The 16,837-nt window shown below is 43.8% G+C and overlaps 1 protein-coding gene across 3 annotated transcripts in view; it reads left to right on the forward strand.

Moving 5' to 3' along the window:
• sema5ba (sema domain, seven thrombospondin repeats (type 1 and type 1-like), transmembrane domain (TM) and short cytoplasmic domain, (semaphorin) 5Ba) overlaps nt 1-16,837 on the forward strand; it is an 86,986-nt gene that overhangs the window by 43,579 nt on the left and 26,570 nt on the right. For all 3 annotated transcript variants that reach the window (XM_058081857.2, XM_078795044.1, XM_058081858.2), the window contains exons 4-6: nt 1,926-2,025; nt 2,102-2,147; nt 16,049-16,111. In XM_058081857.2, coding sequence (XP_057937840.2) covers nt 1,926-2,025; nt 2,102-2,147; nt 16,049-16,111 — 209 coding nt within the window. The remainder of the gene's footprint in view (nt 1-1,925; nt 2,026-2,101; nt 2,148-16,048; nt 16,112-16,837) is intronic.

Genomic DNA, 16,837 nt, shown 5'->3' on the forward strand with positions numbered 1-16,837 from the left:
TCAGGAGGGACCAGATTGTTTCCAATGAGGGCCACATAGTGAAAAATGAAAGGATGCGACTTTAATACTTTGATATTTTGCAACACTTTATGTGTATATACATACAGTATATATACACACATAGTATATATCCCCCCCTTATATATTACAAGTTTATTCTTAGAAATATTGTTTGTTAAATACAACCTTTTTGTTTTAATATTTTCAATTTATTCTGTCAACTTTCGTCTTGTAATTTGTTTTCTTATGATTATGACTTTATTATCATAATATTGTAACTTCTTCCGCAACAAAATTTCCAAAAATGGGAGCTATATTTGTCTTTTTTTTTGTTTCTCATATTCTGACTCTTTTTTTTTGTTTCTCATATTCTGACTCTTAGGCTGCACGGTGGTCGAGTGGTTAGCGCGCAGACCTCACAGCTAAAAGACCCGAGTTCAATTCCACCCTCGGCCATCTCTGTGTGGAGTTTGCATGTTCTCCCCGTGCATGCGTGGGTTTTCTCCGGGTACTCCGGTTTCCTCCCACATTCCAAAAACATGCTAGGTTAATTGGCCACTCCAAATTGTCCCCTTTAAGGCATGTGTTGTTAGCTAGCTCATATTAACGGGTTTTCTCATGTTATAATGCCCAATCCCGATGTTTCACATTAGGACTGGCCAAAAAAATCACTCTTTGTTCCCCTTTAAGGTCTTATTTTAAGATTTCAACCTTATGCTAGCTGCACGGCGGTCGAGTAGTTGGCGCGCAGACCTCACAGCTAGGAGATAAAAATGTTACAAATTTCTTGTAATATTTTGACTTTATTCTTGTTCTTGGTCTTTAAAAAACACCCTCGGGTTGGCAAATAGTCCCCGGGCCGCTTCTGGCCACCCTTGTGCTAACCAAAACAGAGGCAAATATGATCTATATATGATCTTCCATGTGGACGTGCCACAATGTTGTGTGTGTTTGTGTTTAATGGCGTGTCAGCCACCCAACACAAATAAACGCCCAACTTCAAATAAATATGTTGCCATCCCAGCAGGAAAAACTGGACTGTGATTCTTTAGCTAGGAGACATACGTGTACAGTAGGTGGACTTTAGCTAGGAGACATACGTGTACAGTAGGTGGACTCCCCACAATGTTGTTCCAGGAAGCTCCATTTGTTCCATTCAGTGCACCAGTTGTTATGTTTCTCTCTTTTTTTATTTTCTGCTCATGTGGTCTGAAAAGGTGAGCCGATGCTGGCGTGCTACGACTGGAGGAAATCTCGTCCCTCCATCAGGTGTTGATCGTAGGCGGTGGTTGTTGTGCAAACACGCAGCGCACTCGTGTTGTGTTTGCGTGTTGTCAGATTGGACTCCTCATCGCCGCCATCACACAGCGCCCACATGGTGGCGGCGCGGCGTGGGCAGGAGCAGACGGAAGATCTCGATGGACTTGGATAGAGAGGTTGTGTCTGTGCGAGACTACCGCGGCAGCCGCCCGCCCACCTGGTAGATAGCGGCTAGCGCTAACCGTCTGGAGGTCCGCTGGCGAGCGGAAATAAAACATCCAATAATTGTTCTTCACGTCCAGCTGGGAGGGGGCAAATAATAAATGGCGAGGGAGGGGGGGGGGTGGTTTTTCATACTTGTTCAGCTTTATTGTCCCCCGCTGTGGCCTGCGAAGCCGTCGGGCTGCTTACAAGGGGATTGAACAGGCGGCGCGAATAAAAACACTCGTAAGCAGGAGGATAAATGTCAGTCATCTTCTGAGTCTTTGCTGGCGGGAGAGTGAACGTTTTATTGGTCCTTCAAGAAGAAGAAGAAGAAGGGGGCGGGTCATGCACGCTGCAAATATCGGATTGAGTTCCGATTCCTTAAAGATGTAATAAAACCGTAGACCTCCTCACGATGATGTAAGATGATGTAACTAAGTTCTTCTTTTTCTCTTTCCTAGCGCTCAGTCCGTGGATCTCCACCTTCTCACCAGCCGGCATTCGGGACTTTTCCCAGCTGACCCTTGACCTCACGAGGAACGAGCTGATTGTGGGCGCCAGGTGAGACCGGCACGCACACGTAAATATTGAAAAAAACATCAACTTATACACTTATACATACTTATTGTTCATGTAGAAACTACCTGTTCAGACTGGACCTCAGCAACATGTCACTGGTGCAGGTAAGAGCGTCTTTTATCTAATCTACTGTTCTAGCTCTACGTCTAACATGTTACTATCACGTACAGTATCTAATCTACTGTTCTAGCTCTACGTCTAACATGTTACTATCACTTACAGTATCTAATCTACTGTTCTAGCTCTACGTCTAACATGTTACTATCACTTACAGTATCTAATCTACTGTTCTAGCTCTACGTCTAACATGTTACTATCATGTACAGTATCTAATCTACTGTTCTAGCTCTATGTCTAACATGTTACTATCACATAAAGTATCTAATCTACTGTTCTAGTACTAGGTTTTACATGTTACTATCATGTACAGTATCTAATCTACTGTTCTAGCTCTACGTCTAACATGTTACTATCACGTACAGTATCTAATCTACTGTTCTAGCTCTACGTCTAACATGTTACTATCACTTACAGTATCTAATCTACTGTTCTAGCTCTACGTCTAACATGTTACTATCATGTACAGTATCTAATCTACTGTTCTAGCTCTACGTCTAACATGTTACTATCATGTACAGTATCTAATCTACTGTTCTAGCTCTACGTCTAACATGTTACTATCACGTACAGTATCTAATCTACTGTTCTAGCTCTACGTCTAACATGTTACTATCACGTACAGTATCTAATCTACTGTTCTAGTACTAGGTTTTACATGTTACTATCACGTACAGTATCTAATCTACTGTTCTAGCTCTACGTCTAACATGTTACTATCATGTACAGTATCTAATCTACTGTTCTAGTACTAGGTTTTACATGTTACTATCATGTACAGTATCTAATCTACTGTTCTAGCTGTACGTCTAACATGTTACTATCATGTACAGTATCTAATCTACTGTTCTAGCTCTACGTCTAACATGTTACTATCATGTACAGTATCTAATCTACTGTTCTAGTACTAGGTTTTACATGTTACTATCACATAAAGTATCTAATCTACTGTTCTAGCTCTACGTCTAACATGTTGCTATCACGTACAGTATCTAATCTACTGTTCTAGCTCTACGTCTAACATGTTACTATCACTTACAGTATCTAATCTACTGTTCTAGTACTAGGTTTTACATGTTACTATCATGTACAGTATCTAATCTACTGTTCTAGCTCTATGTCTAACATGTTACTATCATGTACAGTATCTAATCTACTGTTCTAGCTCTATGTCTAACATGTTACTATCACTTACAGTATCTAATCTACTGTTCTAGCTCTACGTCTAACATGTTACTATCACTTACAGTATCTAATCTACTGTTCTAGCTCTACGTCTAACATGTTACTATCACTTACAGTATCTAATCTACTGTTCTAGCTCTACGTCTAACATGTTACTATCATGTACAGTATCTAATCTACTGTTCTAGTACTAGGTTTTACATGTTACTATCATGTACAGTATCTAATCTACTGTTCTAGCTCTATGTCTAACATGTTACTATCACATAAAGTATCTAATCTACTGTTCTAGTACTAGGTCTTACATGTTACTATCACATACAGTATCTAATCTACTGTTCTAGTACTCGGTCTTACATGTTACTATCACATAAAGTATCTAATCTACTGTTCTAGTACTAGGTCTTACATGTTACTATCACATAAAGTATCTAATTTACCGTTCTAGTACTAGGTCTTACATGTTACTATCACATAAAGTATCTAATCTACCGTTCTAGTACTAGGTCTTACATGTTACTATCACATAAAGTATCTAATCTACTGTTCTAGTACTAGGTCTTACATGTTACTATCACATAAAGTATCTAATCTACTGTTCTAGTACTAGGTCTTACATGTTACTATCACATAAAGTATCTAATCTACTGTTCTAGTACTAGGTCTTACATGTTACTATCACATAAAGTATCTAATCTACTGTTCTAGTACTAGGTCTTACATGTTACTATCACATAAAGTATCTAATCTACTGTTCTAGTACTAGGTCTTACATGTTACTGTCACATAAAGTATCTAATCTACTGTTCTAGTACTAGGTCTTACATGTTACTATCACATACAGTATCTAATCTACTGTTCTAGTACTAGGTCTTACATGTTACTATCACATAAAGTATCTAATCTACTGTTCTAGTACTAGGTCTTACATGTTACTGTCACATAAAGTATCTAATCTACTGTTCTAGTACTAGGTCTTACATGTTACTGTCACATAAAGTATCTAATCTACTGTTCTAGTACTAGGTCTTACATGTTACTGTCACATAAAGTATCTAATCTACTGTTCTAGTACTAGGTCTTACATGTTACTATCACATACAGTATCTAATCTACTGTTCTAGTACTAGGTCTTACATGTTACTGTCACATAAAGTATCTAATCTACTGTTCTAGTACTAGGTCTTACATGTTACTGTCACATAAAGTATCTAATCTACTGTTCTAGCTCTAGGTCTTACATGTTTTACGTTTTACAACGTTGCGAGACCCAGCTAGGGGGCGGGTCAGAGGCAGTACCACGTCCACAAGGAAGGGGGTTTTGTTTTGAGATGTGTAGCGAAGCCTGTCGGGACCTACTAAAGCAAGCGTTGGAGAGTTTCTTCTTTCAAAAGTGGACCAAACAAGTGAAGGATGTTTTTTTAATTAGTGCTGTCTAGAGATCTCGCCGCTCCTTGCCTTGCCCTCCCAACTACAATGGGAGCCTATCAGCTGATGCTGAACCAGACCAAACACAATGCCAGCCAATCAGTGTCCACTACTGTTTTTTTTTTATATAAAAAGGCAATTTGCATACAGAAACTGTAAAGTTAGAGATGACAATGAGATTAACACAATAATGCTTATCATAGAAATGCTGTGGCAGTGGGAGGGGGCATCATTATCTAATTTGCATTGACCATGACATATGTGCGTGTCATTTTTATGGACTTATTTTTTTCGTCATAAGCAAGTCCAAGCCGCCTGTAAGCGCTCTTAGCGGGCGAACAGGTGGCGCCAAATCTATTTGTGGCGGCGAATGAACGAATGGAAACAGCAAAGCTGTTGAATGACTACCTGGTTGCTGAAGAGTTGTCAGTCATGGCTGATGGAGTTTTATGTAAATAACATTAAGGACATGTAAATATTGTTTATTTCCAGAACCTTCCTAACAGTGTGACACCTGACGACGTCTAGATGACGTCTGTCACATCAAAGTGCCTTTTCTCTGCTTGACAACTGATGAGGGTTTGGATTTGTTTTTGCCTTCCTTTGTGTACGTGTGTGTGTGTGCGTGTGAACACAGGTCGGTGTGTGTTGTTGTGAAGCACGTAAGAAAAACAACAGAAGCTTTGTCAGACACGGAGCTGTCAACATGTTGTTCTTCTACCAACCCCGTGATCATGTGACCCAATCAAAACAACTCCTTGGTGGGGTTATCCAGCCTGCACCTGGTGACTTTCACAATAAAAGCTCTGCTTGCTAAACGGCGGTGAAAAGCCACTCGGATGTTTTTGCAAGCGAACGCTTGCTAGTACAGCAAAGATGGCAGAGCAGCGGCGCCATTGATGCACTCAGAGGCTGCTTTGGAGGTTGTTTACGTGTGTGTGTGTGTGTGTGTGTGTGTGTGTTTGTGTGTGTGCGTGTGTCATACAACGACATCACAACACCTGAAGCTACAAGAACCAGACACGAAGAGTCAGAGGTCACAGTCTGTGTGTGTTGTTGTTGTGCAGGAGGAGTGTGCACGTTTGCAGTGTGAGCGGTGATGATGGGGGGGTGTAAGAAGGGCGACACGGGGGTGGGGGCTTTAGTGGGTAGCCGCCTTAACAGCTCAACTGGAGACACCTGGCAGAACACCTGCTGTGACCATTAGTGAGCAGGCAAGCGTAGACGGCGAGTGCAGAGGCAATCAGTGCTGGGGGGAATAAAAGACATGCTGGATAACAAGAAAAGGAGGGCAGGCGGTCCTCATCTTGTGAGCGAGTTCTGGTCCTAGACTGGGATGTACAGGAAGTGGACTTAGTGTCAACAAAAGTCACTCTCACTGTACACAGAATACATATTACTTGTAGTCATAAAATAGCTTAAATACAAGAATACAGGGCTGCACGGTGGAGTGTGGTTAGCACACAGACCTCACGGCTAGGAGACCCAGGTTCAATTCCACCCTCGGCCATCTCTGCGTGGAGTTTGCATGTTCTCCCCGTGGGATTTTTCCGCGTACTCCGGTTTCCTCCCCATTCCAAATACATGCTAGGTTAATTGGCGACTCCAAATTGTCCATAGGTATGAATGTGAGTGTGAATGGTTGTTTGTCTATATGTGCCCTGTGATTGGCTGGCCACCAGTCTATGGTGTACCCCGCCTCTTGCCCGAAGACAGCTGGGATAGGCTCCAGCACCCCCGCGACCCTCGTGAGGAAAAAGCGGTAGAAAATGAATGAATAATATAATATAATATAATATAATATAATATAATATAATATAATATAATATAATATAATATAATATAATATAATATAATATAATATAATACTAAAAACTAAACTTCCACACCGTAAGGGGCGTTGCAAGCGAGGGAGAGACAGGCTGATTGGGAGGAGAGACCACTACGCTGTCCATTTGATAGGAGCAAATCCTTTCACATGTTCAAGGATACCGTCTTATCTTCATGATGGTCAGGGCTTACGCCAACCAAAAGGTGGTTGCATCCCATAACGAAACAAGAAACATGAGACTATCGTCACTTTTTTGTACTGTGCTTTTATTTTGAAATACCAATTGTGCCTCCTATGGAGCCTGCATGGAGATACTATAAGGCAAACTGTTCCAATAAAGTATCTGGTCTACAGCAATGGTTCATTAAAACAGGGTCATCATGCAATCCTCATGAAAGATCCTCTATACAATGCGATGCCTCACTCTGCTGTTCCCACTCAGACGTACCCCGACGCAGGTGGCCCACGCATTTGTCAGCGTGTGGGGCCACCACCAGGTCCAATGTGGCGTCTGCCTGGTGGGCTGCTCCTTCTGCTTTTTTTATATTTATAACCCCCCCCCCCCTCTGTGTTGCCGCGTGGGATGCGGCGCCGCTTTTAGTGCCGCCGCTGCCGGGTCTGATTCCTGATTGCAGTCCTCCCACTCGCTCCGTCCCGCCTGCACCCACTGACAGAGCTCCCACTCTGAGGTGCCGCTCGGCCCCCATCACCGCTGCAATCACAACAGCAGGAGGAAGGTGGTGGGAGGTGTGTGTGTGTGTGTGTGTGTGCGTGCACCTCGTGTGTGTGCTTGTGGGTGGGATGGAAAAATCTGGAGTGTTTGATGGGTGCGAGAGGAAAAGAAGCTTCCTCCTCCTCTCATTATTTGTGTCTTTCCATATGGATTCACATTTATAATTGCGCCAGCCCTTGACAGGAAGTAATAGCAACACAACAAAACAACATCATCTTGTGTCGAGACCTTTGCCTGTTTGCTCAACCAATAACATCTTTTCATGAGGTGATGAATTATTGATGTATTATTGTATGGATTTGCATGCATCTAGGACATAAAACTACACACACACACACACACACATCTTTACACCTTTTCACCATAGGAAATAGACTACAGTGTATATAATAATAATAATAATTCATTCCAGGGTCAAATTGTGTCCATCAGAAAGATAATATTAATATTCAGTGTGACTCAAGAACCACCTCCACTGTTGTTTTTCTAAAACACTGCATACATTCTTTAATGACAAAGGTGTCATGTGAAGGCCTCACGACGTTAGAGTTGTGGTCCCAAAGTGTGGTTTCAGGGGCCTTTGAGGTCCGCAGATCATTTTTTTATTGGCCCGCAGTACATAGTAATAATAATATTAATAATAATAATAATAATGGATTCGATTTTACTCCTCCATCACACACCGGTGGTGGTAACCTACACCTGTAGTCACAGCTGCCCCCGGGGGTAAACAGACGGAAACATGGCAGCCTATTCATGCCACCAAACATTCATTCCCATTCATACACCACTGGGGGAAGAACTGGATGTTGTCACAGAAAATGTGGATTACGGAAAATGTGGGAATTTGATTGGAATATGTCAATAGATGAAATGAACATGTGGAAGTAGTACACATTGTGAATATCAAAGGGAATTGTGAAAATGTAAAATTTAGCAAAAAAAAAGTGTGAATTTTTTGGGATGAGGGAAATACTTTGGAGTGTTGGAATGTCTTGAATGTGCTGGATTTCTTCATGTCGGAATGATTTGAATCAGTGTAGATCTCTTCATTTTCAATAGGAATGTTGCTGTGGACAATGTGGGAGTTATTGGTTTGTTTTAATAAATGGCCCACATGTGGAAAATGAGCCGAACAATTTTATGGTGGAATTTAGGATGTATGGATGTATCTTTTTGCAATATCGTTGATCTTAAACTGCATTCAGTGAAGTGTTGTTGTTATTGCAGCTGTTTTGGTTTCCTGTTGGGTGCATCGCCCTTACCCTTACTCACAAGACATGACCTCCACCATCACAACCTCTGGCGTCTCATTTCTGAAACGTGAAGTGATGCATCTTCCAACTTCCTTCGCCGCAGGGATCTTTGGGAACATCTCAAAGCACACCAGTGGAAAAATAGATGTCGTTGTTGTTTTAGCTGCTGTTTATGCTTACAATTCCCACTGAGGTCTAGGTCTTTCCAGGAGGTCTATGCCGGAGGTCTTTTTTGAAACGTTGGCATGGTTAAATGTGATAATACAACATTCTAACAACATTTATAGGTCAGAAAAGTGGGAAAAGCATCAAGGTTCTTGCTAAGGTTCTTTCCATGGGACTTTTCCTGGCATACTTGTCTTTGGTTCACTGTAGTCCTTTGGTCTTAAAACCTTCCCGAAGGTACTGTTCTCTAAGTTTTTGAATGAGGTCTTTCCCTGTGTTATTTTTATGGTTTATGGTTTTCCCTCTGGTCTTTGCTCATGGTCTTCCTGTAATGTATCTCCTTCAGGTTTTTCCAGGAAGTTTTTGAATGTGTCTTACTATGAGACCTCAAGACCTTTTCCTGAAAACTTTCCTGAAGGTCTTTTCTTAAGGTTTTACAGCCTGGGCTCTTTGCTTGAGGTTTTACCTTCAGGACGTTCCCTCAGGACTTTTACCTTTAACTCTCAGGTAGTCCAAGGTTGTCAAGTCCAGAGAGGCTAGCAGGAGGTAGAAAATAAAAAAAAAACCTGAAGCTAAGATGGTCTTGACTCCCTTGCAGCTTCAATGGATGGCGGCGGACTTCCTCCGCCTTGTTGATGTGTGCTGCAATTTGTCCTGAGATGTAATTACTGATTGGTTCTCTGAGAGTGAGAAGATGATTTAGTCATGAACGTTTACGCTATGACTGCATGCTTTATTTACGCGCTGAGATAAGCCGCTTCCTGTTCTCTCTGGTTCTCTTCTCTTCCTCGGCTGATGATATTTACATCAAGGCCGCGTGGTCGGCGTGTCAAATCAAATGTCGCGACATGACCTTTAGCACCAGGCCGCTGCCGACAGCCAGGAAAATGCTGTCCAATTGACTTCCAATTTAATGCTGCTTATATTGTACACGCAGTCGCCTCCTGCCAGCCGCGTCGTTCATCAGAAGGAAGCGAACCTTCGCCTGACGCCGCAGTGTTGCTAGAAAGAATGGAAACACTTCATAACGTGCAATTGTGTGAATTGGAGTTGATTTGTAGACGAGGCGTTCGAAAGACATATTTCATTGTTTGTTGAGAGGTTATTGTCTGGCTGAGAACGATACGAGAATGTAACAAAAGACTGGAAGAAGTCGGTTTACATTTCAATGTTTTTGGAGGAATTAAAAAAATAATACAATATTTTTACAAAAAAAACAAAATATGGAATATAATAGTAAAAATTATATGTACAAATCCTAATAAATTATAAATATATAGTATATAATAATATAATAAATCCTGAAAATTTATTGAATAATAAAATAGAATTAATAATATTTTTTAAAATAATTTACTGTATAAAAAATAAATATTGGAATAATTTAAGACTTCCAGCAACGTGAGATGAGATGATGTACCTAATCAAGTGGCCATGTGCTGTGCATGAAGTGTGTGTCAATGTGGAGGGCCCATGTGATGCCCCCCCCCAAACCCCCTTCTGGGACAGACATTGAGCGGGAGGCAACAGAGCACGGCGTAGCACAATTCAATCCGGTGCTACTTCCTGTCGCCAGGTGGGAACGCCGCTTCCCGCTGGGACTGGATAGAAGCACTTTTCCACATGACTTAGCACTACTTTTAGGAAGAAGTCTACTTTATGCACAAGTTTCCTACACCAGCGGAGACCAAAGTGGCGCTTGGGAGGCATCTGCAACCTAACATGGCCACCACATCCTTTTTGTTGATGAAAAAAATATCTGAACGAACGTTTGGTGCGTGGTGCACGTGTGATGTCTTGGAGAAACCTCGAAGGTGGTGTCTGTGTGGATGTCGCTGCCACATGGCCGTCTTTGTCAACATTCCCGTTTTCACTGCACGTTACAGGATGATTTATCCCGTTCATTGGTCATGAATATGTATTTCCTGCATGTAATACTACCACAGTACAACTACATAATATCCAAAGGCAAAGATATGTGCTTCTGAGCTGTGATTATTTTCAACCAATTAAAGTTTCAGTACAAACTTTTCCAGCACCGACCTCCTCTGGGCTACCTTGTTGCCACGGCAACCTCTTTGAGACATTGAGGAGGATGTCATTGTGCTAACGTGGCGTTTTAAGTGTCGTGTGACTTTGGACACCAGCAGCAATTATTGTCACGCCGTGTGTTTTTGAGTGCATCGCTTCGTCACTTCACGCGTCTTTGCTCTTTATGGGATGTCAGGCCAAGCCGTGCTTATCTTTGCACGCATTTGGCGCTGTGCTCTAATTACCTGCGGAGCGTGGCGGTGGGGGATGTGTGCTCGCATTGAAACACGGAGCTTCATTCTGAGCACGGCGAACAATGAGGCACCTGTCAATCAACAATGTGGCACCGCCTCCTTCAGCGGCGGTCCATCACCGTGCCTGTCAGCGGCCTGATGGGATGATGTCATCACCAACACACATCCACGCACACACAAAGAAGCCATCAGATTCCTGCGCCATGAATCACCGCTTAGGAAATTACCATATTTTCGGCAGGGCCTGGTCTCCAAGGATCCCCGTCGGCTTAACCCCGTGACCTTCAACACACAGTACCACCCCCCCCCTTCCCTGTCCTCTCTCTATCCAGCCTGTCCTCGTCCTCATAGCTTCTCTGGAACAAAGCCACGCTCGACAATTCGCCCCCGACGCCCTTTTTTCTCCCCTGCGAGGCCAAGCCTGAATGGGCCGACTGCAATCAGCAAAGCAATCTGGGAAATGAGTGGCCGGCCTGCAGCCTGCTAAAGAAATATGTCCGCCCTTTGTTCTTCGCTTTAATTTAAAGTTATCCAATAAGACGCATTTTTCTTACTAACGCCCGGACAGAAAGGAACCCTTGTTTGGGATTATTTGTGAAAAGGTTTTCCTTGATTCAATTTTAGTCATATTGTGTGCAAACGATGCTAACATTTTAGCAGAGTTTGGTCAAAGTACATATTTCGGATGCATTTGGTGCACAATGAGGTGTTATACACTAGCACTCAAAAGTTTGGGATCACTTGGAATTTTTTTTGGACACTGGTATTTGACGGCTACTATTTAGTACAGCTGCCAGGTGATGACCTGTGAGGCGTCTTTGTCTTAAACTACACACTCTCAGATATTTATCTTCTTGCACAGTTGTGCAGCGTTTTTCTGTCCTTGTTAGACCCAGTTTGTGCTGCTCTCTGAAGGGAGTAGTTAACAGCATGATAAGAGATTTTAGTTTTAGTTTAGATTTTTAGATGACTTTTCTAATCATCTATTAGCCTTATAAAAGGATGAACTTGGATTAGCAGCCATACCAGGAGATTGATGCAGACGACTGACAGTTGTTGATAGTAGGCCTCTATGTAAAAATGTACATCCTTCTTTGAAAATCATCTCATTCATTTTCATTGTTTGTGAAATGTATGAAAATGTGTTTTTCTTTGGAAAACACACTCTCAGATATGTCTTCTTGCACAGTTATGCAGCGTTTTTCTGTCCTTGTTAGACCCAGTTTGTGCTGCTCTCTGAAGGGAGTAGTTAACAGCATGGTAAGAGATTTTAGTTTAGATTTTTAGATGGCTTTTCTAATAATCTATTAGCCTCATAAAAGGATGAACTTGGATTAGCAGCCATACCAGGAGATTGATGCAGAGGACTGACAGTTGTTGATAGTAGGCCTCTATGCAAAAATGTACATCCTTCTTTGAAAATCATCTCATTCATTTTAATTGTTTGTGAAATGGATGAAAATGTGTTTTTCTTTGGAAACACACACTCTCAGATATTTGTCTTCTTGCACAGTTTTGCAGCGTTTTTCTGTCCTTGTTAGACCCAGTTTGTGCTGCTCTCTGATGGGAGTAGTTAACAGCATGGTAAGAGATTTTAGTTTTATATACATGGTGGTATACATAGTGGTCATCTACCAAGTAAATATTTGCATATTACGGTGGATGTGTGCTGTTTGTTTTGCATTCCTAAAGACCTCGTAGTTGCTGTTGACAGCCCCACCTGTCGAGGTAGATCAAGATGAAGAGGGAAATAAATATAAAATCATCTTCCTGGACTTAATGTGAAGCTGGCTACTGCCGGTGAGGTCTGCAGTGTTCTCCGGCGTAAACATTTAATATTAATGTGCCTCATTTTACGGCGGGGACACAATAACAGTTATAATTGAGCGTGCTGTCCTCGGCGCTGCACATTCTACACAATTAAAGCTCGCTCTGCCTCCTCGGGACCGCAACGGCCAATTGGAGATGTTATTTTTATATATTTATTTCCCCTCCATGCTGGAATCCTGCTTTTTATTGTTTGCGCCTGAAGCCTGAGACGCGTGTTGGACTTAATTTCCATCCATTAGCCGGGCCAACAAGCCTGCGCTCTCCTTGCCGTGCTAACCTGACAGGCCATTCCTCCCAATTTACTGCAATCCAAGGTTTAAAAAAAACACACATTGAAATTAAATGCAGCAACCGGAGTTGGAACGTGCTAATGAAGCCAGGCCGGCGTGCACGTGGAGGACATGTGGCGCCGTGGTGATAAGTCCACGTTTAACTGACACGTTGAGCCAAAAGTAATTAGAAGTCATGAAGGCTGCAAATGAGGATGATGGCGCTCGTTTGGTTTTAGTCAACCCACGGTAAGCTTTGAAGTAACGACCATTTGGGTTGGTTGTCTTGTCTGAAATGTTAATGTGCTGGTCAGTGTTGGTTTTACATTTACATAGACCCATCGCCATGGTGATTAAGGTGAGCATCTGCAATGAAGACGGTTACTGTAGCTGCGTCTCAAATGGAATAGCTGTCAATACTACACTATTGAGTACACTTCAGTAAGTGGACTTTCTGTACTTACTTCCCGATTCCACACATTAGTATAGTAGTATTAGACTACTAGTATTAGTAGTATTCACTGAAAAGATCAAGAGACCCAGAAGAGCCAGAGAATACAACAAACTAGCTTGCTGGATTGCCTGTCACCAATCTGAAGTCCAGAAATCCTGGCATCTCTCATAAGATCCAATTAAAAGTGTGCGGAATCCCCATTAAAAAATTCCCTTACAGGAATCTTTAAAAACAAACCCCCACCGTTGAGTCTCGGGGCGATCCAACGTATCATTCCATCTGCTTGCTTTTAATTAAAGCAAAAAAACCAAAACAAAACAAAACCATGAGGATGCTCTTTGGAACCTGAACGAAGAAGAACCACCTCGGGCCAAACTCACGTTCCCCAAAAGTGTTGCTTTTGCATGCAGGAGGTGTTAGCATGTATTAGGCTCCTCTAGTTGGCACCTGCTTTACTGACCCACTTCAGTGTTGGCACACGGGGGGGCCCCAGTTGGCGCCAGGCTTGATTGGGTAGCATTTTTGGCCAAGTGTCCTGGGGGTGTGATGAAGGCCATCATCACCTGCCGGTCTGCTTTGGGAGAGGTCAGGTGTAAGTCCGCTACACCACCACAACCGACAACGTTTTGGAACACTAGTCGGCCCCCGACAGGGTGTAGTGTGCATGCAAGGACACTAGTCGGTCCCCAAAAGGGTGTAGTGTGCATGCAAGGACACTAGTCTGCCCCCGATAGGATGTAGTGTGCATGCAAGGACACTAGTCGGCCCCCTACAGGGTGTAGTGTGCATGCAAGGACACTAGTTGGCCCCCTACAGGATGTAGTGTGCATGCAAGGACACTAGTCGGCCCCCAAAAGGGTGTAGTGCGCATGCAAGGACACTAGTAGGCCCCAAAACAGGGTGTAGTGTGCATGCAAGGACAATAGTCGGCCCCCGACAGGGTGTAGTGCACATGCAAGGACACTAGTCGGCCCCTAAAAGGGTGTAGTGTGCATGCAAGGACACTAGTCGGCCCCCAAAAGGGTGTAATGTGCATGCAAGGACAATAGTCGGCCCCCGACAGGGTGTAGTGCACATGCAAGGACACTAGTCGGCCCCCGACAGGGTGTAGTGCACATGCAAGGACACTAGTCGGCCCCCGACAGGGTGTAGTGCACATGCAAGGACACTAGTCGGCCCCCAAAAGGGTGTAGTGCGCATGCAAGGACAATAGTCGGCCCCCGACAGGGTGTAGTGCACATGCAAGGACACTAGTCAGCCCCTAAAAGGGTGTAGTGTGCATGCAAGGACACTAGTCGGCCCCCAAAAGGGTGTAATGTGCATGCAAGGACACTAGTCGGCCCCCAAAAGGGTGTAGTGCGCATGCAAGGACACTAGTAGGCCCCAAAACAGGGTGTAGTGTGCATGCAAGGACAATAGTCGGCCCCCGACAGGGTGTAGTGCACATGCAAGGACACTAGTCGGCCCCTAAAAGGGTGTAGTGTGCATGCAAGGACACTAGTCGGCCCCCAAAAGGGTGTAATGTGCATGCAAGGACACTAGTCGGCCCCAAAAGTGTGTAGTGTGCATGCAAGGACACTAGTCGGCCCCCAAAAGAGTGTAGTGTGCATGCAAGGACACGAGTCGGCCCCCAAAAGGGTGTAGTGTGCATGCAGGACACTAGTCAGCCCCCAACAGGGTGTAGTGCGCATGCAGGACACTAGTCGGCCCCCGACAGGGTGTAGTGCGCATGCAAGGACACTCGTCAGCCCCCTGACAGGGTGTAGTGTGCATGCAAGGACACCAGTCGGCCCCCTACAGGATGTAGTGTGCATGCAAGGACACTAGTTGGCCCCCAACAGGGTGTAGTGCGCATGCAAGGACACTAGTCGGCCCCCAAAAGTGTGTAGTGTGCATGCAAGGACACGAGTCGGCCCCCAAAAGTGTGTAGTGTGCATGTAAGGACACGAGTCGGCCCCCAAAAGTGTGTAGTGTGCATGTAAGGACACGAGTCGGCCCCCAAAAGTGTGTAGTGTGCATGCAAGGACACTAGTCGGCCCCCAAAAGGGTGTAGTGTGCATGCAGGGACACGAGTCGCCCTCCAAAAGGGTGTAGTGTGCATGCAAGGACACTAGTTGGCGATATGGTATGGATGTTTTGGACGGGCATCCTGCAAAGCGAGGGACATCTCGGTGTTCTAAATGATCGGTCTGGTTGCCAAATTGTGCACGTGTTCTTGCCGCATTCTTAATTAGCCTCATCATCTACAGGAATGTCATTGATTTAATGAGGTGGGGGGCATACTGCGGGGGCGTTAGGTAATGCTAATCAGGGGCCCTTCCCGTCAGCTCGCTGACTCCATAAACAAACTGTCATCAGGTGAAAGTGTTGTGTTGTGTAACAGTCAGCTGTTACACAACTGACTGCTTATTGGCTGCTTTGTCATCCTGTGTTCTTTTTTCCCGTTACCTAGGCGACGCAGTGGGCACCTGACGACGAGACCAGGAGGTCCTGTCAAAGCAAAGGCAAGACTGAGGTATCCTTCACAGCAACACAACACTTCCTGGCAGCGCTGCTGGCTGACCTGGAAGGGGGGGGGCGGGTTGTCGCTGGGGCTGTCCTGGGATCCCATGGGAACCCCCCCCACCTCCCTCCCAACCCCTTCCTGATTGTTTTGACAGTAGCCCTGCCTGTTTTCACCTCGCACTTCAAAGCATGCCACGTTGTTTTGGTACCCACACATCAGGTACTAAAGAGGCGGAGCTAGTCACGGAGCAAGGTGTTGATTGGTGGACAGAGATTATTACAAACCAAATAGACTAGAGATCCGCGTTTCCACCAAGCAGTCCTATTCATACATGAATATGAATATAGCATATTAATATTTTATGTAGTTTTTCATCATCAGCTCCGCCCCCACTGCAGCATCGGTATCGGACGATTGCGACTTATATGTGTTTGTTTCTACCTAATTATGCATTTTTGGCCTTGTGCGACTTATACTCCAGTGCGACTTATATATGTTTTTTTCTACCTAATTATGCATTTTTGGTCTTGTACGACTTATGTATGTTTTTTTTCTACCGAATTATGCATTTTTGGCCTTGTGCGACTTATGTATGTTTTTTTTCTACCTAATTATGCATTTTTGGGCTTGTGCGACTTATACTCTAGTGCGACTTATGTATGTTTTTTTTACCTAATTATGCATTTTTGGCCTTGCGACTTATATATGTTTGTTTCTACCTAATCAGGCATTTTT

Source organism: Doryrhamphus excisus, linkage group LG12 (genome assembly GCF_037039965.1).
Source record: "Doryrhamphus excisus strain RoL-2023G ecotype Guam linkage group LG12, RoL_Dexc_Guam_v1.1, whole genome shotgun sequence".
NCBI lineage: Eukaryota > Metazoa > Chordata > Actinopteri > Syngnathiformes > Syngnathidae > Doryrhamphus > Doryrhamphus excisus.